The sequence below is a fragment of the Charadrius vociferus genome, unplaced genomic scaffold (genome assembly GCF_000708025.1).
Source record: "Charadrius vociferus isolate BGI_N301 unplaced genomic scaffold, ASM70802v2 scaffold173, whole genome shotgun sequence".
NCBI lineage: Eukaryota > Metazoa > Chordata > Aves > Charadriiformes > Charadriidae > Charadrius > Charadrius vociferus.
In genome coordinates, this window is record NW_009648369.1 from 966974 (window position 1) to 992764 (window position 25791).

At 37.7% G+C, this 25791-nt stretch overlaps 1 protein-coding gene across 1 annotated transcript in view; it reads left to right on the top strand.

Annotated features, from left to right (window-relative positions):
* Positions 1-452: 452 nt before the first annotated feature.
* Positions 453-25791, top strand: part of ITSN2 (intersectin 2) — a 54946-nt gene continuing 29607 nt past the window's right edge. Inside the window, exons 1-20 of the mRNA XM_009885339.1 lie at positions 453-598; positions 2690-2730; positions 3057-3149; positions 4720-4783; positions 6610-6773; positions 8114-8311; positions 8604-8700; positions 10352-10494; positions 11806-11869; positions 13618-13755; positions 13858-13943; positions 14920-15182; positions 15886-16035; positions 16264-16404; positions 17216-17303; positions 17907-18046; positions 18911-18991; positions 20766-20902; positions 22947-23389; positions 24523-24644. Of these exons, the coding sequence (XP_009883641.1) occupies positions 453-598; positions 2690-2730; positions 3057-3149; positions 4720-4783; positions 6610-6773; positions 8114-8311; positions 8604-8700; positions 10352-10494; positions 11806-11869; positions 13618-13755; positions 13858-13943; positions 14920-15182; positions 15886-16035; positions 16264-16404; positions 17216-17303; positions 17907-18046; positions 18911-18991; positions 20766-20902; positions 22947-23389; positions 24523-24644 (2799 nt within the window). The remainder of the gene's footprint in view (positions 599-2689; positions 2731-3056; positions 3150-4719; positions 4784-6609; positions 6774-8113; positions 8312-8603; positions 8701-10351; positions 10495-11805; positions 11870-13617; positions 13756-13857; positions 13944-14919; positions 15183-15885; positions 16036-16263; positions 16405-17215; positions 17304-17906; positions 18047-18910; positions 18992-20765; positions 20903-22946; positions 23390-24522; positions 24645-25791) is intronic.

Sequence of the window (25791 nt, forward strand, 5' to 3'; positions counted from 1 at the left end):
ACATTCACTCAGTGTACATTTGATAACGTGTGTTTGTAGTTACCACATTGCTGTGACAGTAGGTGCTTCACTGACTTGCTAGGACTACGCTAGAAGCACTTGTTGCTGTAATAACGTGGGTTGTAGTCAAAGACACTGTTTTAAAAATAAATTTATGCTTTCAAGAAACCTATCATGGAGATGGTTGCTGAAGAAATGCTTTTGCATGTTTAACTTGGGAATGAATAAGCTATGCTAACAGCATCATTTTAGCAGTAGAGTATGCATCTGAAGACCTTTTGTTACGGCTGCACCCGTATTTTTTTCTTTTTTAGCCAAGGCTAGGATCAGCAGTGTGAGATATGTGGTGGTAAGAGTCAGCGAAGCTGGTGCTGGGGTGCATTGAGCAGTCATGCACCCCCTGTGCTCTGCCTTTTGGGGAGCTCTGCAATGATCCCGTGGCTGTCGGGGCGATGGCGGCACCCCTGCGCTCAGCGCTTCTGCTTGTCAGAGGAAAGCGATGGCAGTCCTCGGAGCAGCAGTGCGCAAAATATTTAGTGTGCAAAAAACCAGTGAGATTCTTGGGGAGTGTTAATGAAGGCAAAAATGAGAATGAAGGGTGAATGCTGATCTTTAAATGCTTCTTGAATGAGGTGATAATCGTCATAACAGCTACAGGTGTGAATCTGGTGGTTTGTTGAGCTGCAAGATTTTAACACATTTGATACAATGCCATGTAGAACTTTGAATTTCAGAGTTGGAAAGGAAACATAACTTACCAGACTGTATTCAAAGAGATGTTTTGCTGAAACGTTTTAGAAGAGTTTCAAGACTGATTGCTGTCTTCTTGCTTACTTTGTGACTTATCAATAGGAGATTGTGCATTTCAGTGCGTGTTTAAACGGCAGTTCCCTTACAGTGTAAATTGGATTCCTTAGAGAAGCTACTGCGGTGCCGGTAACTCCAGTCAAGGAATTTTTACTGTATTTTTTGCGCTTTGCAGCCCTGGCCACATGAGTATATTGTGGTGGTCTTAATCCTTCTGTCATTGATTATAAAAAGCTGAGGAGCGCTTCAAAAGATGACCAGAACACAGTATTTCATATAAGGAAGATGTGATGTTGCTAATACTTTTTTTTCCATAAATGGAAAAGAAGTCAGGTTTTCTGAGGTTGCTGCTGACAGCTTTAGGAGCACTTCTTCATCTTGTCAAGATAATTTCTATAAGCATTAACCACATTATGCACTTTGCATTTGTATCTTAAAAGTAACATTTTAATAGTACTTAAATGCGGCTCTAATTTTTGCCATTGGGCGCAAATTGTCCTCATTTGCATATTATGGCAATACTTGTACTGGCCATCAACTTTTAGGCATCTGATTTAGATTTATTTGCATTTATTATCACTATCTACCATAGATTTATTTAGACTTTTTAAATTAGAAGTGAGAAATAAGGCAGGTTCTTGAAGTGTGGTTTTGCATGCAGCCTGTGAGAAGACCCTTTCATTGAGGCTACGCTAAAAATAATCAGTGGATTCTCAAGAGAGGGAAGCAAAACTTCAAATTCAGGTGCTTAAAGGTTGTATACTAATGCCCTCCCACCTTTCCTTGTCATTCGTATCCCCAACAACTTTCTGTTTTGGTTTGGTTTGTTTTTTTAACTATTTGTATTTCCCTATTAAGCAGCAGAGATAAATAGTTCAGTTTGTACATGTGTGAGGAAAACGATGGTCTTAACAGGACCTTCTTAAGAGGAGACATTAGGTCTGTTTGGAAAATGTTCTTTGCCTATATGGATAAACACAGGTGAGAGGTGATTAACAGCATTAATATGTGTGTATTGGCATGTATGTCAGCTTGCAGTCTGTTAGCTTTGTTATTACTCTGAAAAACAGTGAAAAGAGTTGTTGATATTTCCTAGGTTCAAAGCTTTGAAAGTAAGTTTATGTAGGAAAAGAGGAAGTGTTTTATAGTAAGTTTCTTTCAAAATGCTGTGGTTTTTAAAGCAACTTGTTAATATCTTATTAGAAGAATTATTTGGTCCCTAGACTGTCTTTTAGTGAGCAATACAAATACTTGATGAACAGATTAACAGTTCTTTGGAAGTGGTAATGCTCAAAAGAATGTGATTTTAAAGGTGGTGGTGGGGGGGTAAGTAATAACTTTTTAGTGCTGTTTTGGGGGTTTCCATTCAGAACTTCGGCTAATTCTTGCATTCATTGATTTGAAAGTTACGTATTTGTCAAGAGCTTCCCAGCTAAAACTTCCCCCTACTTAAAACCCAAACCCAATTATTTCTGGCAGGCTGCTTTTCCTGCGAAGGGTACACACCCTGACCTTTATACAGCAGGTTGGAGTGTTTCTGAAAGGCGTTCTGGTTCTGCCTGGTATATTGGCACAGCTCTGTAAATATGATTATTCCCTGCAATTTCTCCTTATTACTTTGAGGCTGTAATATTTTTTTACTTGTGGTTGTTCTTGTTTGGGTTTTTTTTTTTAGCGTTGAAAAACAGTAAGTTGAAATTGTATGCTGTTTAAAAAAAACCAAAAAACAACCCAGAATGTTACTTCTTTGTCAGACAAAACCAACATATTTTTGTTAGCAGTTTTGATTTTGGAGTATTGGCAAGACGAAGGATGAGGCTTTTTGGCCACTGTAAGATGTTAGTCCTCTGTATAAGAACCTCTAAGTGACATTGAATCCCAGTTGTTTACGGGTGAACCAGGGGAGTACTCGGTTCACACAGGGTATGGTGAGCAACGCGCATCCTGCCCAGGCTGCAAACAATCGGCAGCAAGAGGAAACTGCTTCACACCAGCTTTGAAGGACGACAGAGCTTGTTTGCAAGCCGAGTGTAACGCAGGTCTGGCTGAGGAATTGTCTCGGCTTAGCACTTGCACATCTGGGAAGCAGGTTTGTGTTTCGGAACGTCCTTGCCAAACTGGTAGGAGCTGGGTGTGTCAGGTTTAACTTTGTCTCTCCAGCAGCCAAGATCTTATTTTCAAAGTGACATGCTTTATTTTTAGAAGTCTTCAATCTCTATTTTTCTTTGTTTGGTTTTTAACTTTTTTAGGAGGCCCAAACATATGGGCCATCACCTCAGAAGAGCGGGCCAAGCATGACAAGCAGTTTGATAGCCTTAAACCCACAGGAGGCTACATTACAGGTTGGTCTGAGATTCTGCATTACACATTAACTTCTGTGTACACATAAGTATCTTTGTAAAACAGTTTGAAAACTACATCCTATTTCTAGCCCTTTGTTGTGTGACTAATAACCATATTCTTTGAGCAAACAGCCACCGGTTATTACTAAACTTCTGCAAGCTTTGTGCTAAAGTCTGGCACGGGAACACTCTTCCATTAACCCCATCACTTCTGCAGCCAGCAGTTATTTGCTGTCATTCTGTCTAATTTCAAAAACCAGAGAGTATCAGGCCAGATGGGAGGCTGCCAAGGAGCACTTACAGTAGCTATTGTGGCAAGTGACACCAGAGACACCAGAAGTGCCTCTCCTCTGTCTGAGCAGTGTTAGAGAATACTGTGCTGTTAGATATCTTTGTTTTGGGGGAGGAGGCGGGGAGAGAGATGCTGACAGCTAGTCCTTGTTAATGACTGCTTGAAATTCGTTAACCCTTGGGCCTTCGGCGGGTTCTGGGTAGGCTAATGGCATTTTGCAGTGGCCTGCTGTCAGTTCTAGTTGCATTCAGCTGCTTCTCCTCTGAAACAATGGGGTCACGTTGCTCTGCACCTCAGAATTTGCAGGTTTTAAATTTAAGAATCTGCTTGTGATATGAAGAAAAGGCTCAATTTCACTGGCAGAGGTGACTTAATTGGAGAATGTCCCGTTCTTTGTGTGCAGGTGAGCACTAAAGACCAGCCCTACCTACCTACCTATCTGCTAATGCCCTAGCTGGTGACTCTGCTGCCGCTGCCTTTCCTCATGTTGGTCCAAAAAAGACTGAGGAAGGAGTGGGAAGTTGTGTGTTTGGAACGTGCACATCTTCTGGCTAAGTGATACGTAACTCCTGCCTTGGCCAAACAGCTCTGGAAGGTTGGTGTTTACCACCAGCTGAAAAGTATGCAGTCCCAGGGACTACCTTTAGGCCACATTTGGGCTCTTACCTACACATATGTCTGAAGGCTTCATTATTTATTGGCAAGTGCTTGAAATGAAAGGTTGTGTAGGAATATAAGGGAAGAAAGAGCTGCAGGAATAACTTGAAGTCTTCGCTTCAGGCATCGCTGTACATGAGCATGAACACCACTATCTGTGTCTTGATTACAAGTTTGTTTAACAGCATGATCGGTCCAATGTGGAACTTGGTGTGGAATTGCACAACAGTACCCATTCCTTTCCTGAAATACTGAAATAGTGGATGCTCTCTGATGGAACATCCTTTCCTGTAAAAGTAATTGGGTCAGGACTAAATTTTCTGTCATATTTGCTTCTTTAGATCTTGCATCTTTTAAACTGTTGGCAGCTGTTGATTTGTGACCTCTTAAAGCTTTTTTTAGCTTCTTGAAATCACTGCTCAGATTCAGGATTTCAGAATACGTGGGTATCTGACAATTGTTGTCACCAGGGAAGGAGTCAGGTGGTATGAAACTGGAAAGCTTGGCATCCAGCGGCACACTACTTCTTTCTGAAAATCTGTCCCACAACAGAATGCTGAGGTCTTCTGAAAATCTTTGTCTCTGGTGTAAAATTCTGTCTGTCTTTCTTGTTTATCATAGGTGATCAAGCACGTACCTTTTTTTTGCAGTCAGGTCTACCAGCTACAGTCCTTGCTGAAATATGGTAAGGTATCCTTTAGTGTTGGGTTTTTTTTTTTTTAATAGGAGATGAATGGCATTCACAAACTGTCTTTGATATGTTGCGTTGTCTGAAAGAGGCTTTCAGCAATCAAAGTAGGAGTGTTGTCTGAATCATTGTTTTAATTTTATTAAACTTAGAGGAAGGATTTAGCCCATATGTGTACCAACACTTAATTAAAGAGCAGTATCGTTCTAAATCTTTCTCATGATGTTAGTTCAAATTGGATCATACTGAACACAGCCTTTTTAAACCATAGTAAGTGCTTGAAACAAGAAACAATGATAAATAGCAAGGCTTTCATAGAGAGAAGTGCCTGTTGGACTGCCACAAGGGTCATTGTTAAGCCTTGTCTTAGTATTTTTAATAATAATATGGAAAAGGAGATAAGTAATGGGCTAATGAATTTCTGGAGATACCGGATTGAATGGTGTCTGAAATACTAGTAACCACTAAAAAAAGGGCAATGAGATTAAGCGTGGGAAAAATTGTATGCTACTAAACTGGGAGTGGAAAATATACTGAAAGTAGAAAACAGGGGGGAAAAAAAAAATCTAAAGTCACAAATCTTATTAGACGGTCAGTCGTAATACACTCTAAGATAGCAACCAGTCCTGTAATGCAGGAACTGGAGGAAGTGCTGTTCTTTGCAGCATATATGTGGTGGTTTCAACACTTGAAACAGACATTTTCTTCTTTGTAACTCCAGTCTTCACCAGAATGCTGTGTTTGTTTTGGGGTGCTTGCTGTTATCAAGATGTAGACATGCTAAAAGACACAGAGCAGAGGCTCATAATAATTAAGAACAACAGGCTTGTGAAAGAGTATTAAGGAAAGTAACTGAATGCAAAGTTAGTTTCTTCTTCAGAAAAAGTGCCTAGAAAAGAGTAGTAAGGAAACTTTTGCACAGAGCCTTGGGGTTTTATACTGAATAGTAACAGAATGAAGTTATGAAAAGGAAAATGTAGCTTAATATTAAGTTTATGGGTTTTTTTCTTCTGATTTTATTCACATTCCTGTGACTGGTCTTTGATTGTTTAAGTATTAATAAGACTACAAATTTTCTGTCTCACCAGAAATTTTGTCTGTTTATGTATGCACTGTTACATAAATTTCCTGTTGTATTTAATTTTATTTGGAGAATTGTCAAAGGAAAACAGTGTGGATATCAGTCTTAAAAAAAACAAAACAAAACAACAAACAGACAAAAAAATAATTCACAAAGAGTTTTTTGGGGTTTTTTTGTTGGTTTATGTGGTTTTCATAGTGGTATATAGTGCCTTTATCCCGTTTCTGCATCCTCCTGTTTCAGATTCTTGCATTAATTCCTTACAATACCAGACACTAATTTAAAATAATTAGTCTGGCTAGTAGCATAGAAAGAAGCATAGCAGAGGCATATCTGTAGCAACAAGTGTACCCACTGAGCAGGAGATAACTGCTTTTCTAAGCATTCTTCCTACTTTCTCAGGTGTTAAGTATTCAATATACAGCAACTTTAAAACTGAACTCTGCAGAAGACTACCAAGTGAATTATGCTTAATACAGCTAGACGACCGTTATGTTTGGAAGTACAGGGTGACCTTTAATACCTGTAGGTTGGCAAACTAGAAAAATTACGATCTGCAAATTTCTGAAGGTTTGAATGTTGTTAAAAGTAGAAAATCTACAAATGGTTGCAATAAGTTTGCTCTTTTCTTGTACAAAACAGTAAATAAATTTGATAGAACAGCTTCTCATTAAGTGAAGAAGTTAAGTTTACATTGCTTCCTTGTGAGCTTTTTTAAATTTTATTTTATTTTATTTTTAAGGACACTATCCGACCTGAACAAGGATGGAAAAATGGATCAACAGGAGTTCTCTATAGCCATGAAACTCATCAAGCTGAAATTGCAAGGACAGCACCTGCCTGCAGTTCTCCCTCCTGTCATGAAACAAGCTCCAGTATTTTCGCCGCTAATGTCAGCTCGCTTTGGTACTTATGAATATATAATTACTTAGTGTTCAGAGGTAAAAAACCACAGTTAATTGCAGCCCAATACAAGATTAATCTGACCATTACAGTTGAGTGAATCACTAAAAAAACCCCAAGAGTATTCTGATTTAGGAAATTCACAAAGACACTTTCTTGACATTTTTGATAATTTCATGCTTTGAAGACTTTAATAATAAAGAAAAACCTTCTATTGAATTTTGACATGAGGTGCAAGAAGGCCATTCACATTTGCCGTCTGACTTGCAGGCTGTCATCTTGTACTGAAGGTCTTTTTTTGTCTCCCTCCTACTCGTTCACCTATTTATACTTGGGGGTTTTTAAAGTTAAACTTAGTAAAGGTCAAAATTTTGGTAGAATACTTTTTTTAACTTTTTTTCAAAATCAATCAGATTGTCTATTTTGGTTATATGAGCAATTGTCTATAATTATTTTAACTTTTATTTTTTCCTTTTCTGACAGTGTTTTGGGATTCAGTGCATGCCTGTTGTTATTTTGGTTTTTTGTAGAACAAAATACATGTAATGACTTTAGCTGGATTACAAAATTAGTGCGTACTTTTATGCTGAAATTAAATGTATGCATATATTAGTTACATACATGATTTAAATGTCTGCCCATCAGTAAATCCTGTGTGTTTGCATACAAGTGCATGCATTTATAGATAGCTGTGGTTGGCGTACAATTACTTCCTCTTAACTTTCCATCATAGATTCTGCATACTGTTTTCTTCTGCAAGATTCAGCCGGTACTTCCAATGCCCTTATTCGCTTCAGGCAACGGCCTTAAAGAAACTACTTGCTGGGCACGGGTCCCTAAGTATGGACTTTTCACCCATACGAAATCTTCCAAGGCCAACACTTGGAAGAGGCTTAGCTCAGAAACAGTATCAGTTTTTCCCTGTGGAGGATTGTGACAACTTTTGAGTTGCGTTGTAATTCTCTCTCAAGGGCCAGACGTGGAAAGGCTTGGTGGAGATCTAGTTGTAGCTGTAATTATAGAAAACTCCTTCTTACTCTTTTGTGAAATACTAGATAAATCTACCTTGAAAGCGAATTGCTTGTAAGGATTTTATGTTTTTTTAATTCATGTTCTTCAGTATATTTTCCTCTCTGAGCTGTCTTGTCTAAACTTTAGAGATAAAGTAAATATTACACATGAGCATCTATTTTAACTCATTGTATTATTTAACTCATTGTATCATTTAACTCATTATCTCTGGACACAAGTTGCTTTGTGTAGTTTCTGCCTAGCATAATGGAGCCAATTTCTTGCGGGAGCCTCTGCAATATTAAATCATGAATTGTTGTGTTTTGCTCTAGGAATGGGTAGTATGCCAAATCTGTCCATGCCAACGTCTATGTCTGCAATCACACCGTTAGCTCCCATGTCTCTGACCTCCATGACTTCCATTCCTCCTTTGGTTATCTCTACTCCCCTGGTGCCTTCTGTCAGTACGTCTTCATTGCCAAATGGAACATCCAGTCTTCTGCAGCCTTTGTCTGTACCTTTCTCTTCAAGTAAGTACAGTGTAGTCCAATACTCACTTTCACAGTTGTGAATCTTACTTTCTCTATGGCTAATTTCAGACAGGAATGCTAATAATTGCATGTGAGTTTAAAAAAAAAAGAAGTATTTTTTTCACATTTTTCGAATAATTTCTAACTAGTTAATCTTAACAACAAAGCACTGATTAGCTTTTCTTACTTATGTCAAAGCTTTTGAGTGTTTGTTACAGAGCATTAACTTATACCCAGTTGCTTTACAGCTTTTGTTTTTGTTTTTTTTGTTTTTTTTTTTTGCTTGTTTCAGCGCTGCCTCATACTGGTTCTTTAGGTCCCACGGCAGGAGGGTTTGGTGGTACTAGTATACAGAAGGCACAGTCTCTAATCGATTTAGGATCTAGCAGGTAAGAAAGTTAAGTTTAAAATGGTTATATCTTAAACTTTAGTAGTATGCCTTCCAAAACTTATGGAGCGTTTCTATTTTCAGAGTATATTCGTTAAAAATTAATCTAATATGACCTACTAAGACTGAAAACAGATTGTTTTGATATGCACAATAAATAAATTTTCAGGAAATCTGACAAAACTGTCTGAAGTACATGAGGAGTTCAAATGACAGAAAGCAGTGCCAAAAAGAAGGGAATGTACCTCATTAGTAAATGGAAGTAAAACTTACCAAGTGGTTATAAAAGCAATGTTTATGGATTGATGTGCTCATTCGTTATAGAGGGCACCATGTAATTAGCAGGCATGTAAGAGTAATATTTGTTATAAATACTTATGTGTGAATTTGTTTTATGAATATTAGAAGGTTACGAATTTTTGTCATCAGCTGCTCTGTTTTGCTGATTGTAGAGGTTCACCATAGGCAAAGTGAGGGACTAGGCTTATCTATCCAATTGGGCATCCAGGGGACAATCTCCCAAAACACAATCCAGAGGGCATCTCAGCCCCAGCTCAGTTCCAGGAGGTGACTCAGAAGTGATTGCACTTCTTTGTTGCTGATACAGGGCATCTAGGATGAACCATGTCAAACTTTGGGCTCCTCATACAGACAGGCACCTGATGCTAGCAGATGTTCACTAAGATGATTGTGGGCATGATCTATGCCTGTAATCATCATTTACTGTTTTTTTTTTTCCTATTGGAAAGCTTTTTTTTTTTTTTTTTTTTTGCTGGTAGGGTAGTGCTGCAAAGTAGCTCTTCTTCAGTGTTACTGTTGACAGCGTTTTCACCATCATGTTCCCTAATACCATGCAAAGGATGTCTATCCAGCATCATGCCTGAAAGGCTTTGTTTATATCAGCATTCTTTACTTTATTGCCTTGGATTACACTGCAAATAGGTCTTTTTACTTGACAGAGTAGGGGATTGATTACCTTTAAGTCAGGCTGGATGGACCTGGGTTTTTTTTGTTTTTTTTTCCTGATCTTCAAAGATGCGACAGTGTGAAAATGCTGGGAGTTGCAGGTAGAAGTTTTATAGATATAACTAAACACTCCATCAAGTGCTGTTCTGCAGAAACTGAATTGAGTTGGAAAAACTGCGTTCACCCTGTCATTGTCACTAATAAAAAGAATAAGTAGATGTGGAATATAATGGCTTCAGCAGCTTTAGAAGCTGCTTTTGGTTGTGAATTTACCAGATAAATTTTTATGCTCATGGTTATTTATTTGCATTAAAGTTACTTAGACGGCTGCCCAGTGCTTCACAGCACTTGTAAACGTTCCTGTGAAAGTTGAGATGTTTTCGTGTGGTTTCCTATAGTATTATTTTGCAGTTATGGACCGATGAATTATGTGATACCAAGGGAATGGGATCTTGAATTCAAGAGTTTCCTTTTAGATGTGTGTCCCTACTTTTTCACATTAAAATTCCATATTGGTGATGAAAATATAGCAAGTTAGTAGAGCTAAAACATTGTGGAAGTTGTTTCGTGTTACCAGAAGATGTTATGTATCTTCTGTTCCAAGGTCTGTTTATTAAGCCGAGTAACTTAGAGTTCTTTCTTTCTCTCTCTCTTTTTTTTTTTTAATGTTTTAAATTGTATTACAGTTCAAATTCTTCCTCTAGTGCTTCACTAGCTGGGAATTCACCAAAGATTGCACCCTCAGACTGGGCGGTTCCTCAGGCCTCCAGATTAAAATACAGACAGAAATTTAACAGTCTTGATAAAAGTATGAGTGGATATTTATCGGGTGAGTATGGCATTTGATACAGACAGGGAAAGCCAGCAGTGTTTTCTGCCTCTGGATCGTCACAGGCTGAGGGATGGAATCCTGGCTTGGGATTTGACTTCCATATGAAATAAAAGCTGAAATTGTTGACATTCAGACCTTCTCAGGAGAGGGTGTGTTTCACCTACTGGTTCCAGTCAGCCAAGAAATGGAAATGGGTATCAGTTTATTGGCCTGGGCTCTGTGTTAGACCTGGAGGGGCCTGAGGAGGCAGCAGTCTCCCCGGGTAGACTGGGGAAGCTACAGCAGCAGTGGAGGGGAAGAAGAGAAGAGTGGCAGTAGGAAGAGCCTGAGAACCACAAGGCTGGGAAATTAGCTCCATAAAGTCAGCAGTCGTTTCTCAGGCATCACTCTTTGACTGACACTCTTATGACTTTGTAAAATGGGGGACATCTCACTATCACTTTTGTGCCTTGTGCTCCTATGTATATATGTTAGTAATTTATTAGATATTTGGGCTTTATCTTTTTAAAGCCATCAGTTCTGGAAAGCCACTGCAGTACTGCAGCCATTGATTGGAATTTTTCAGAAGTCATTTAAGGGAGTCATTCCTTGTTGACTTTCAGTGATGTTTGTGCTGTGCTATGGCATTATGGTGGTTTTGAAAGACTTCACACAAAGTTAATATGAGAATAGAGTTTTATGAAAGTTCTCATAAAACTGGATTACTCACTGCAATCTAGTGAGTAGAACGCTGGCCAAGCGGTTAGTAGATGCAAAGTCAGCATGTATTTCTGTAGCTGACTAGCTTTTGAATAAGCACTTACCAAGCCTCTGCCTCAGTTTTCTAGCCTACAAAAAAGGAGAACAATTCGCTTTTTCAAGAAAGGGATTCAGTGCTTTTTTTGTCTTGTTCAGTTGATTCTGGGCTGAAGGTTTCATCGACCTGCCTCGAAAGGTATATGGTTCGTTGTTATCAAAGGAAAGCTGACAGCTTTCCAGCCTGCTAGGTCAAGGTTTAGGTAGAGAGTCAGCTGTGCTTTTGTAACAGCTGTGGGGATTAGCATAAATATCCATTTTTCATGTCAATTTTTCTGGTAGGTGTTCTGAGTGAAAAAAAAGTACACAAGAATACTTATATCTTTATTGTGTTCAGGTTGTAATGCCTGTTGTTAAGCCTGGAAGTAAAGCCAACTGTCAGCCACTGATGAAAATGGATTAGATTAATATTAAAAATAAATATGCCCCAGTTCTTGACCCATTTTTTTGCTACATGTGAATCTTTTCTTCAAATTATTTATTTTTATTAAAATATTTTACATTTTCACTAAGGATTTCAAGCAAGGAATGCCCTTCTGCAATCAAACCTTTCACAGACTCAGTTGGCTACTATTTGGTAAGTTTGGTTACTGGTCATGAGTTCAATGTGTTTATGGTGTTAAGAGAGGAAATGTACTTTATTTAATAAGAAATTATGAAGGGACACCAGAGATCTGAAATAATAAACTGAAACTAAGCTACTTCTTAAACTAGTTTGTTAAACTCCATACAATAGTACAGATACTAGTTTCAGTTTCTGATTAATGATGCAGTAGTTCAGCTGAGATGAGGGTTTGTTCATTTTAAAAGTACGATTCTGAAATCAAGTGTGTTCATTTTAAAATATGGAGAAAGATTAAAAATGAAGCGACCCTTCAGCTTCTTAGAATTCTACTGCAGTTCCCATAGAGATATCTGCGTATTATGCATTTGTTAAGACTTGACTTTACTGTGGTGATGGAAATGGTTACAGTTGTCTGAAGGCTTGAATAATCTGTCCTGCTAGATACGGTAGTCTGGAGTACGCCTTCAGACATAACTTGGATGTTATACATAAAATTTCCCGACCCAGCAGAATCCACAATAGCTTGGTGCTTTACAGCTCTTTCTGAGGCCCCATTCTTCTTCTCTTTATCCCAGGGCAGTCATTTGTTTGTCTCTAGCAGCAGCAAGCTGAAATATTCCCCATATTAGTTCAGCTTGTTTAGTTGCATGCTGTGAAGGTAAAAAGGGACTGTTGGGTTGTGTTCCTCCACTCTGGAGCGTGGGGAAATAAAGCAGGCATATGGTGACTGTTTTCTTGCGGGGTGCCTAGCCTGAAGGTATCAGTAGTCAGCGCAAGGAGGTCTCTGTGCCCATGTAGAGGATTAACAGCCCAAGTTTCAGTTTTGCCCTAAGTAAGGAATTACCAATATTTCTACTGGGGTGCTGTATTCATGGTAATTACTGTAATAACGGTGCTGTTATGTGTGAATAGTGCTGGTCTGTGAACATAATGCAGATCTCATTTCATCATCTCCTGCTTTTGTTTTTCACTGCGGTATGTGAGGGGGTGATGTTTTGTTTTGTAGTTTCCTTTTTGGTTTTAGTGGGTCTTTTAAGTGCTTTTTTTTTTTTTTTTTTTTTTTTTTTTTTTTACAATTCTGTCCTTTCCAGGAACTTTGTTACCTCATTCCTGCAATTGCATCTACATAGATAGTTCTTTGAGAAAGGTTCCTGCTTGCTTGCCTGCATCTCTGGAAACATTTTGCTGTTTCCCCTCCTCCCCGGGTTGTGTGGGAAGCATTTTGTAGGTCAATGATACGATTGTGTTGTTTGCTCTGCCCTTAGAAAGGATAGGTGGTCCTTTTCCTACCCGTTGCATGGTACCCCGGGGCAGCTTACCTCTTCCCTGCACTGTTGAGGAGACAAAAGGGGAAAACGGAATACTATACAAGGGTTCCTGTTGTAGAATTTAATGTATTTTATGTAATGTTTTCTTTGACTTTTTTTAAAAAAAAAAAAGTGTTTTCTAGCATTTTCAGCTGGTTAAGAACAGTCCTGGATTCTCTTCCCAGCTCTTCTCTTGTTGATGCAATAAATCAAGAGATGTCTCTTAACCTTTCCTATCCTTTTTGCTGTATTTTACAAAAACATCTGAATAGCTGTGTATTATTAAACAAAATAATACCGCCTTTCATCAATATTCATGTTATTAATTGTAATTACTTTTACCAGAATATTTAATGGGAATTCTCTATTTTAAAAATTATTTTTACAGTAAATTATTTCAGCTATCATTTGTGAGTGAGTGTGATCATTATTATTGCTGTTAAAACCGTGCAGGTCACTAGCTGATGTCGATGGAGATGGACAGCTGAAAGCTGATGAGTTTGTGTTAGCCATGCATCTAACTGACATGGCCAAAGCTGGACAACCTCTGCCACTAACTCTGCCTCTTGAACTGGTACCACCTTCTTTCAGGTATATCACCAAGGCCAGTGAAACATAATATATTTTCAATGGAAGTGTTTTATGCAAAGAAAATAACCGTCTAACAATGGTGGGGTTTTTTTTCCCCTCCAGGAGTGGAAAATATACTGAAAATATAAATGGAACTCTGCCATCTTACCAGCCTGTGCAAGAGGAGGAGCCACAGAAAAAACAGCCAGGTAAAATAGAGTTCAGATTCTTAATGTATAGGGCTGTCTTTGAAGGGCACTAAAACCTTTAGAAAATGGAAGACATAATCAAATCCTTAGGGAGCTTATTTCAAGAGCTAGATCCCTTTTAACTTGGGTGGTAGCAAGGTGGTTAAGTGGATGTAGTCAGCCTATTACATCTAATACAATTGAGAAGGCAGAGAGGGGGGCTTTTTTTACCGGTAGGAAAGGAAAAGTGTGCTGATTAATAATGTATTTTGGAAAAGAAATCCTTCTTGGCCAAATGTTGCCATGCTACTGCAAATTTTTTTTTCAGCTGAAAGTTCCTGACACGACTTTCTTCTGGACGTTTTGAAAACAGGGGGTTCCAGTGTGGTTTAATTCCCTGAGAACTAGGTGTAATTTGCACATAACATAGATGCTGCTGTTGACTCCCTGATGCAAAGGTCTCTTACATGCACACTGCAAGACACAGCTTGCCTCTTTTTGGAAGGGTGGTGGCTGGAAGCCTAAACCATTCCTTTGTCTCTCTTTTTATCCTATGCTGTAGTAATTGAGCTTGATCCTATTTTGTTTTCTGCTGTTTTTACCTTCAGGAGCTCTTACAGGGAACACCCTTAAAAACTAAGCTCTTTCTGTTTGTTAAGGTTTTTTGCACAGTGGAAAATCTTTGTAACAGAAGATAGTCTTCTCCTAGCTTATAAAAGCTGTTCTTTTATGTTTTCTTTAAAATGCAAGTAATTTTCAGGGTCAGTTTTAAACTACAACATTTTTTTTTCTCAATTGGAATAGACTTAGGAAAATTTAAAGGTATTTTTGAAAAGAAAAACAATACTTTAACAAATGCAAGATGCTTATGTCATCCATGACCCAACAACCTGAGCTTGCCAAAAAGAAACTATCTATATTTAGTAGCATAACTGAGGTATTTATTTGACAGCAGTGTTTTGCACAGGACAGAAATAACTACCTTTCCTTATTTTAGTGACATTTGAGGACAAAAGGAAAGCCAACTATGAGAGGGGAAATATGGAGCTGGAAAAACGCCGTCAGGTCCTGTTGGAACAACAGCAGAGAGAGGCAGAACGTAAGGCTCAGAAAGAAAGAGAAGAACAAGAACGAAGAGAGAGGGAACGTCAGGAACAGGAACGGAAGAAACAACAAGAAATGGAAAGGCAGCTGGAGAGACAACGAGAGTTGGAAAGACAAAGGGAAGAAGAAAGGAGAAAAGAAATAGAAAGGCGGGAGGTTGTTTTCTTGAAATAATTTTTTATTTCATTAAGGAATATGTACGTGCATACGGTATCCACTTGATGGAGCGCTCAGGATTTGAATGCTGGCTTTGGTTCTGTCTCTTCCCATGGCCATTGGCACGTTGTCTTGGAGAGAAAACATCATCTCTGTCTGAAAACATTGTGTCTGTTATAAATGAATCAAGTATAGGCTGAAGGTTTTCACATGCTTCATAGGACAGATGAGATGTTCTTGGACAGATTTCTTGGATTTATGCAAAAATCCATATACCAAACAAGTTTGTGCTGAATTCATAACTGATAATATTTTGACAGTTGAACTTGAGACAAATTTGCTTCTACTTCGTGTCTCAGCGCATGCGTAAGACTTGCATATTTTTTGTAGTTCTGTGAAATACTCAAAGTAGGTTATGAATAATATCTGTCAATGTGCTTATTTATGGGCAGTATTCTAAGCTAAACAGACTTTTTCTCTGAATTATGTAGTTTTTCTTCATCCAAAGTTAGGAGCATCCCATGAAGAATCTGATAGGATCACTTCCTCCATTCTTTGATGCTGAAGTATATAAGAGCACTTTACAAAAGACAATATGATGTCTTGCTTTTATGCTATTTAGAAATAGAGCATGTTGTATTAAATCACGATCTCAGAGTTCTGCATCTCGATTGTAATTTAAGGTAATGTAACTTTTCTGCAGGCAGCAAAGCAAGAACTGGAGCGTCAGCGGCGATTGGAATGGGAAAGAATTCGTCGCCAAGAACTTCTTAATCAGCGTAACAGGGAACAAGAAGAAATTGTCAAGTTGACTTCTAAAAAGAAGAGCCTTAATCTTGAATTAGAAGCCCTGGTAAGACAGAAATTTCACTACACATCTTGAAATACAATATTTTAAATATGCAAATATTAAAATCTACATTAATGGCCTACCAGGAGTTTCACCCTGCTTTGGATGAGCAATCTAAAGCATATATTTTGGGTTGTTTTAAAGAATTCATCATGAACTAGTCATCCATAGATGTAGGGGAGAAGTGTTACTTGCTGTATGAGGTATATTTTGTCTTTGCTTTCCTTCTAGACGGACAAACATCAGCAAATCTCAGGCAGATTGCAAGATGTTCGAAGCAAAAAGCAAATTCGGAAAACTGAGCTGGAGGCATTAGATAAGAAATATGACCAAGGAATTATGGAAGTGAAGCAACTACAACAACAGCTTCAGGTATGTGACTTTCTGTTAAGCTTGTAGTTCTCCTTTACTACTTATTCTGGGTTTCCATAACGCTGTTGATAATTCATACCGATAGGGAGGAATAGTGAATTGGTTTGATTGTAGCAGAGAGAGGAAATTGGCAAGGTCGTCAACACTGCACAGATTTTTAGTTTGATTTTTAATGTTAAAGAAATGATTACATTAATGTTAAAGAAATGATTACAAACCTCAACTTATGTGAACCGATAATAGTGACTTCTTTTTAATTATAAATGCTCTTATGGCTCCAGACTCTAATTTTTACAAGGAATGTTTTTCTGTATGCAGAGCAAGTTGGTCTTTGGGTTGAATTACCCTGCTGCTGTTTTTTCTTTCTTTGTCTCTTTGAATAGCAAGACATTAATAATTTCAAATCAATTGACTACCATAAATCATTCTCTACTATATTTTTATGTAATGCTCCTACACGTCAGGGAAACTTCCTTTCATGTTCCTGTGTGTCACAGAAAGTTAATATATTATGTTAGGCTTGGGCAGTCAACTTAAATGCTCTCATGATAATATTTACACTTTTAGCATGTCTGTGTTTTGCTTGGTTTTTTTTCCCAGCTGTGTTAATGTGTTTGGGTCAAAAAACATTCAGTTTTAATAGTATTTATATTGAGAGTATAGGAGTCACTTTTTCCTCTGCCCCATAGTGATAACTTGCATCCACATTTCCTTAACATGCGTTGAAGTTATGTTTGAAAATTCACCCATTTTTACTCAATGATTTATAAGCAATATTAAAAATTTGTTATGTTCTCTTCAATATCTACAGGACTATCAGAATAAACTGATCTATTTAGTTCCTGAAAAGCAATTGTTAAGTGAAAGAATTAAAAACGCTCAACAAGAAAACACTCAGAGTAAGTGCCTGCAAATGAATTCTCTTTGGTTTGCATTGCTGGCTTTTCATCACTTGTAAAAAAGGCTGAAGGGTACAGGGGTGTTAATCACACCTTCATTTTTGTATCTGTTGAGCTAGTGCCATCTTAGCATTGTTGCATCTGCATTCCATTATTTCCTTCATGTTCTAAATAAGGGGCAAACAAACACATTTTTGCAAGAAAGAACAGATTTTGCTTGAAACCTTATTTACACAGACTATACAGCCCACAGATACTATTACATGTTGTCTTTTTTTGGTAGTGTAAAACTCAAGGGAGTTAATTTATGTAAAATTTACACTGGCCTTTACGTCAAATCACACTAGAAGTCCCTATCTAGAGAAACTTGGTCTGATATTAAAAAAAGCACCTTGCAAATTAATCTGTATGTATTGCATGTAATGCTTCTATGTCTCAGTTAGGTGTTGGGGCCATTTCTTCCTTGTGCCATATACAAATACAAAGGTAAATCAAGGAATTTTTGTAAAGAAAGAAGTTGGGAATATGTGTATATTAGGAAAGTTGTAAAATAATTAGTGAAAACAGAAATCCTTATAAAATTGTTTGTATTTCCTTATGCAGGTACAGGAATCAGTTCCGTGCACAAGAAGTCCCTAGAAAAGGAGGAATTATGCCAAAGACTTAAGGAACAACTAGATGCCCTTGAGAAAGAAACTGCTTCTAAACTTGCTGAAATGGATGCATTCAACAGTCAGCTTAAGGTACGTGCATTATCTGAATACTTAGTCTTACACCATCCTCCATCCAGTCATAAAGATTGGTGACACTTCTACCAGGCTTCCAAAAAGCTTTCCCCAACTTCTAATGTCAAACAAGAATTACAAAAAGTCTTGGAGTAAATACCGTAATAAAAGTGCATTTAATATTATTGTTAATGTACTAAAATATGAACCTGTTGCTAATCATTGCTTTGCATGAATCAACTGTTGCTCACTCTCAACTTTTGCCTTTTAGAATTCCTTTTGATTTAGAATCGAAGTTTCTCAGGCCCTTGCAAATTCTGTTCTTGTGGTACTGAGGTTAGGTTGGCTACAATTTTTGAATTGTGGACTGAACATTAAACTTTCAATACAGAGTTTCATAGTACATTGTACAAGATCTGGTAGCAGACTTGGATATTGTCCTAAAAGTAAGCATAGGCCACTTATTTGTGTAGAAGTTAAGAAATACTGACCACTCACCGTGAAGGCATTTTTGTTTGAGGCAACTCGACTTGATTAAAAATGCATGCAACTCTCAGGCAGGGTAGCATGCATCCACTTCACTGCATTTACCAGCTTCCTCCTCGTGGCGCTGATGTGAACTGTTCTGCAGTAATGGATTTATGCTGGGCCAGCATGAGGGCTCTGCACTCTCCAATAAAAAAGAACACACAAATTTGTGAACATTTAAGGAGTTTCTGTTCTTTTTAAAAAATGGCTACGTATAACACGTGCTTTTGGTTACTTGTTTGTTGCATGGCTTGCTGTGTTCAGTGGCTGCACCTACCATTTAGTCTTCCCTAAAGTAGTTTTTCAAAATATAGTGCAAAGATTAATTGGCTTTTTATCTGCCTTATCTTACAGTGTGAGAATATGGATGATTCTGTTCTTCAGTGCCTTTTGTCTCTGCTAAGCTGTCTCAACAACCTCTTCCTCTTACTTAAGGTTATTTTCTAATCTTTGGCTCTTTTGGTTATTAATTATTTTGCAATTTTTCTCTGCTTACCCTTTCTGTTTGGATGTACAACTTCTATTAAATAATTTTTCCTAAAAGAAAATTGATAGGCTCTTTTTCTTTCTGCTAGCTTTTACATCCTCTTAAAGCCTTAAAATTTTCTTACCTGCTTAGAACGCCAAACTGCAAAATACTGATGGCCATTTTATTCTTTAACGGACTATGTTCACTCTGTTGTTTTACTGAGATATTTTTATTTTTAGTTGCAGTAACATCAACCAAAAAAATCCTGTCGTAGTTGGAAACAGTGTCTTCTCCCACCTTTCCGTCTGTTGCTCTCTACCTGTCTCGCTGTGCCTGTATCCATATATCTTAAGCTGTGAGTCAGGTTAATGAATTCTCGGTTCAAGTTGAAAATTTTGGAAATAGTATCAATACCCAGAATATGACCTATAACAGGGCAAAGACAATACTACCAAACATCGAGATTAACCCAGTACTAAAACCTCCTTACTGTTTTTCCTCTACACTGCTTTTGTCTCCTGGGGTCAAAAATCTGACTTTGATTTATTCTCCCTCCCCCCCCCATTACTCTCAGAATTACTTAACTGACCTTTCCATTTTGCATAAGGGTTATTCTGTCCTTAAATCAAAGATACAAGAGTTTTTATAATGCAGTTTTGTTTCCATAGCAATCTTCAATTTCTACGCAAAATGAGAAGAAAAAGTATTCTCAGCTGAATATGTTCAGGGGAAATACTAGTCAGTTGTTTGGTTTAGTTTGTTGCTACAGAGACTTCCACTGATGCAGAAATCTTGTTATCTTGCCCTTTTCATATAAATTGCGCAATGTCTCTTAGGCAGCGTGACTATTGGTAGAGGTGCATATTGGAGTGGGAGTAGATAATTCTTAATTGTTTTGTTTGCGTTTATAAGATCAGATATGAAAACTCAGGGTATACCTGTTGCATTGCTCAGTCTGTATCAATAGGATTCCTAAGAAAAAATAATATAATATCTTACGGATGTTTTGTAATGTGGTGAAGTACAGTCTAAAGTAATTCTATTGTAGATATCCCAAAGATTCATGGTGATTTTTCTGCTGTGAAAAAGTTTGTTACCAGAGGGAGATGGAATAGGAGTTGAAGGGATGTGTTCAAAAGGAAAAGCGTAAAATTGTAAAGTTTACAAATATGGGAAAACTCCAGTCTGAATTAGTATGTTTAGGCTATGGCTTCCTGTGGCGGTGAGCTTTCTGGACGTTATATAGAGTTTTTATGATTTGTATTTGGGACTGATCATTCAGACAGCATTGTGAAGGCGAACACCCCACTGAAGGGATGCGTTCTCAGGTTTATGGGATTGTGTTGGCTTTCAGTTGAAGCTGCCTCGTCAGCAAATGCGTCTTGTAGTTAAATGATACGCTTCATTGCCCTCTGTGTCCTTAGATAATGTTGTAGTTGAACACTTGGTTTTATATCTTCCCTTCTCCTCTGTTATATGTGCCATTTCCAGCAGGTGTATGACTGGAAGGTCTCTTTGAAAGCCTAAGTTACGTCAAAGGCTTTGCAAACCTGCCTGCTACTTTTATACTTCTGTTTATTTGACTTTCTTTACAGTGACCTCCAAGGACTATTAATAACTTATTATTACTTTGTCCATTTGTATTAAAACTTGGTTCACAAAGCATTAAAATGCCTGAGTGCTTTTTTCAAAAGATTGGCTTTATTCCTTTTGATGTACTTCATTGTGTTTCTTTGTTAGGACCTGAGAGAAAGTTACAGCACACAGCAATTAGCCTTGGAGCAGCTCCACAGGATCAAACAGGACAAAATAAGAGAGGTAGAAAAAAGAAGAGCTGAATTTGCACAGAAGAAGCGACTGGAAGATGAGGCTGCAAGGTACCATGTCTGAATGTATCAGCGTTGAGGTTTTTAAAGCAAGAGAATGCTCTGGTGACTTTAAGACATGGATAAGCAGGTCTAATCAATAAAAATGCATCCTAGTGAGTTGCCTTAGAGAAAACGTTTTATATGGAGTACCACTGATATAAGATGGTTTGAATTTCCACTTTCCAAACTGTTTTTATCTTCTTTTTTTAAAAAAAAAAAACCAACAAACCCAAACCCCTTATGATTCACATAAACCAAGTAGTCACTTTTGCTAATAAGATTTTTAGCTCCCTTAATAGATAATCCTCACACATTTAAAATTCCTTATATATTCTGCCTTGTTTTGCTGGCCTTCAAAAGATCTGACCTATTGCCTTAAAAGCACTTCTGACTCAGTAGGTACTGGTTGTTTGTCATGTATATCGAGGCAGATTTGAGATTGATACTTAAGACAACAGGAGGGGCATTGACTGCTTAATTCCTATGTTAATCTTGAAAGCTGGATGAGTGAGCAAGTTTTGAGTTTTTAAATTTGGTTCTTTTTTTAGGAGGACAATGAGAAAATTCACATATATGTCTCAGAGGAACATCCCTTCATGTATATGTATATATCCCTTTGTGTGTATGGTCCTGGTTTTGCTCAGCCCAGCCTTGTATCCGACACTCAGACTTTTACCATTCTCAGCTCTTGGTTTCTCATGGTTTTGTTCTCAAGTAGATTTGTTTTCTTTTGTTTCACTGATTAAGAAACCATAGTTTCTAGGGTTTGATTCTGGCTGTTTTAAGGTGCCACTCTGTTGTTCCTCTTTCTGGACCTTCTGCTATCTGCTGCTTGTTTTGTGCTTATCAGCCCTGGATTGAAACAGTGCCGGGGAGAGGGTGGGTGGGCGCTCTCGGTGGGGAGTCTGCAGCTCTGGAGTTGCTTTGGTGTATGAGTTTTGGCTTTCCTTCTCATTCACAGAATTGCTGTGGTTTGTCTTTTTAATTTGAGAGAGATTTTCTTTTTCAATGATTCATATTTGCTATGACTACTTTTAATGAAGCAGAGCTGGTGACCTTGTAGCATGTGTGATTCATGGTCTTAACATGACAACATTTTTCTACAACAGTGTGATGGAGTCTCATAACATTTGTGACAGTCCCTTTAACAGAACCATATGCCATATGTATAATGATATCCCGTTAATTTTTCTGTTGAACGTAGCTGTATGGTAGAGTAACAACATTACTGCACAGCTCCTACTAGATCCTGTCATGTGCTTAAAACACAATAAAATGACTATCATATGAGTGGACCTCCCACAGTGATTTGACGAAGCAGTCTCCTCTAGGCATGGTCCCTCCTCAACAACCTCTTCAGAAGGTGGCCCAAAGGGTTAGGTCAGCTCTTTTCAGAAGAAAGATCTCAACAGCTAAAATACAATGATTTTTTAAGGTGTTGAATTGGATAGTTGGATAATAACTTCTTTGGAGAGATGAGGCACAGGATAAAATCAGAATAATTTCAGAGAATACAGTCGAATTTCTAGATTCTGTCTGATGAAGATTGTGGCTGTGGCGGCCATAAGCATATTGAATAGGTTACAACTGCTGAAAGCAAAAAATTAAAGCAGCAAATGTCAGTATGTGAAGGCTATTTTTATCTATATACCAGAGTGAAATTTTGTTATTAAGCTGTTTGGAAATCTTAGTTTCCAGTTTCGAGATTTGGAAACTAACTTGGACAGCTTAAAACCACCTTTGTTCAATAAACAGATCACTTCTTGCTCATCAGGATGTAGGTGAGCAGAAGTGGCCGTGGAGGCACTGCACAAGTAACCACGTGGCAGTGTTTCTATACCAAGAATTTTAATCCATTTGTTATTTATATGTGAAATATACTGGTACTCAGGTTAAGACAAAGCATGGTCTTCTGTGGAGGAGCTTACCGCACAGAGAGGAGAGTGATCAGTGTCATAGACTTGGTTGTACTGACAAATGCAGTCAATTACTCTACAAACACCATCTCACTCATTTTTATATGAATGTTCTTCTACCTCTCTCATTCTTTCAGGAAAGCAAAACGGGAGAAGGAGAACCGATGGCAGGAAAATATCCGAAGGGAAGAAGAAGAGAAAAAGAAGCGATTGGAGGAAGAACGAATGCAGGAAAAAGTTCAAGAAAAGCTGAAAGCTGAAGAAGCAGTTGCTCTGATGAGAGAAAGGGAAAATAAACAGCTTCATGCAGAGGAGGAAAAAAACAGGCAAGCCACGATCTTGAAGGAGACAGAACAACAAAGGCAGAGGCAACTGGAAGAAGATAAAAGAAAGCAAGAACAAATTGCAAAAGAAGCCGAGGAGAGGCGTAAGCAGAACCAAGAAATAAAGAAAATAAAAGAAGTGACCAACTCTCAAGAGGTGGAGAAACGCAATTCTAAATTAAACATAAATGAGAAGTTTGCAGATCTTTTGAAACCAACAGAGGGTAAAAGTCTTAAGCCACCCTGGAAAAATGAAGGTAATCTTAGTCTGTTACGTTTTTGCTTTAATGACATAACAGTCAGGAAAGTAAGAACCATTCTTTAAATATATATTTTTGTTAATGTGACACAATGGAAGGCTTATTGTCTAAAATATTTTAAAAAACCCCAAAACCAATAATGTTTCATGTCTTTACTTAGTTATAAATCATCCCATTAACTTAAGTTACTTCTATCAGGTTTCAGCACCTATGACTGATGACAAATTTTCCAGTGATCACGGTCAACAAATCACAAATGCTGGAAACAGTAGTAATTTAGCTTTTCCCTAAGGCCTGCATTTTCTGTCATTAAAGCAGAATGCTAATACGGAGTTTTGTTCAGTGATGAGTGGATGGGCAGGTAATGCTCTGCAAAGTGATTTATTAACATTGCAATCTAATTTATTTCTCCATTACTCAATACCTCTTGTTAAAAAGCAAAGAACTGAATGACCAGATGTAACTCTAGTTGTGGGATTTTGAAAAATACTGGTTTAACAATATTTTCTCTAAAGGCAATTTTGATTAGTTCCATCCTTCATTAGTTCTTGTCAGTTTTTATTAGCCACTTTTATCACCGAGTTCAGCAAGAACTGAATGAGAACAGTGCTGAAAGATATTTGCACACCTCAGCTATACCTTGTAAAGCATTCACTGTTAGCAACATCAGTCACAGACTTGGAGAACAGAGATGCAAAGAAAATAGAAATCATGATATTCTGCTATTTTAGGTTTCTAAGTAAAATCTTCACACACGCTGCTGAACACTTGCTGTTGCAACAGTGGTATATTTTCAACTTGGAAAATAATAATTTTGTTAAAACAAACTGGCTTAGCCAGAGCAGTTTGACAAGGAAAAATGAGAAGAGTTCATTATTTTTCCACTTCAGAAGACAATGCATTTTATTGCCTGTGTTATGTTTACTGTGATTAGCATGTTAAACTCTTGCATTGTATGCATCCCTCAGCCTGCCGTAGCTAGTGATCTCCTTTGATACTTGCATTGTGTCTTTGGGGCAAGAACCGTTCTCTTCTTATGTTCATACCCGTTGCCTAGAATGATGGGGCTCCAACTGAGCGTGTGTCTTTCAGCTGTATCAAAATGGTAACTAGTTTTCTTGTCCTTTTAGGCAATGCAGTTAGTGTCTCAGAGTCTAGGAATTCAGTTGCCTTGGTAAATTACAGAGCTTTATATCCATTTGAAGCAAGGAATCATGATGAGATGAGCTTTAATACGGGAGATGTAATTCAGGTAAGATTTGCCATCACGTTTTACTTGCGAAAATCACACACACACCCCCTTCCCTGGCCTTGAGAGACGCAGGGTCTTAAGTTTCAAAAGCATTACATTGATACATTTTAAGGTTTACTCAAAACTTTTTTTTTTTTTTTTTTCTTAAAAAGGTGAGATTAAGATTAGCTAAAATCTTTCTCTGGCTCTTAAACATCCTAGAGGTGTTGCGAATCTGTTTAAAGTAACAATAGTGAATGCTAAGCATAAACTTTATAAAATTAATAGATGAGGAACGATAGAGTTGTTGCAGTTTGTACACGTACAGGTTGGCCTCTAAGTGTCTGCTTGAAATATAAGCATAGTAAATAGAGACATGAATTATTAATTAATGACATTTGAATTAAAATAAAACTAGTTATTTAGCAAGTAGATGTGAAAGGTTCTTCTGAATCTTAATAGCGTTTTCTAATGTATTTTTAACATAGACTTCTGCCTCTTGTTGGCTGTTCCTTTATAAACACTCGCTCAGGCAGATAACTATAGTAGTTAATTCTGTGTCTGTTCCTTGTAGCACGTTTCTGGATTCTGCTGAATATGCTATCTCTAATATTACAGCAGGACTATAAGATTGGAAATGTCTTCTGACATCTCAGCTGAAGTCTGTGTGATGTCATGTAATTCTATCACTTGTCAGCATGCATGTTTTTGAAAGCAAGTGCATTCAGGTGGAATGTGAAAACTGATTTACAACTATGGTAATACAATTAATATATATGTGTCTAATACGTAAGTCTGAATGAGGAGGAACCATATGTACTATAAGCAATATAGGTAGGTGATAAGGGAGAATTTACAAAGCAATGTGGTACAAACTATTAAAACACTTAAGTGTTAGCCTTCAGTTTGACAGTGTTAAATCATTTGCATTTTCATACCAATGAAGCACAGAAGAGGGAACAAGAGAAGTAGATTTTGTTTTGGCTTCCTTCTCAGATATAGAATTCATAGAATCATAGAATTGCTGAGGTTGGAAGGGACCTTTAAGATCATCAAGTCCAACCATCAACCTACCCTGACAAAACCACCTCTAAACCACGTCCCCAAGTACCACATCTACCCTTTTTTTAAACACCTCCAGGGATGGCAAATCCACCACCTCCCTGGG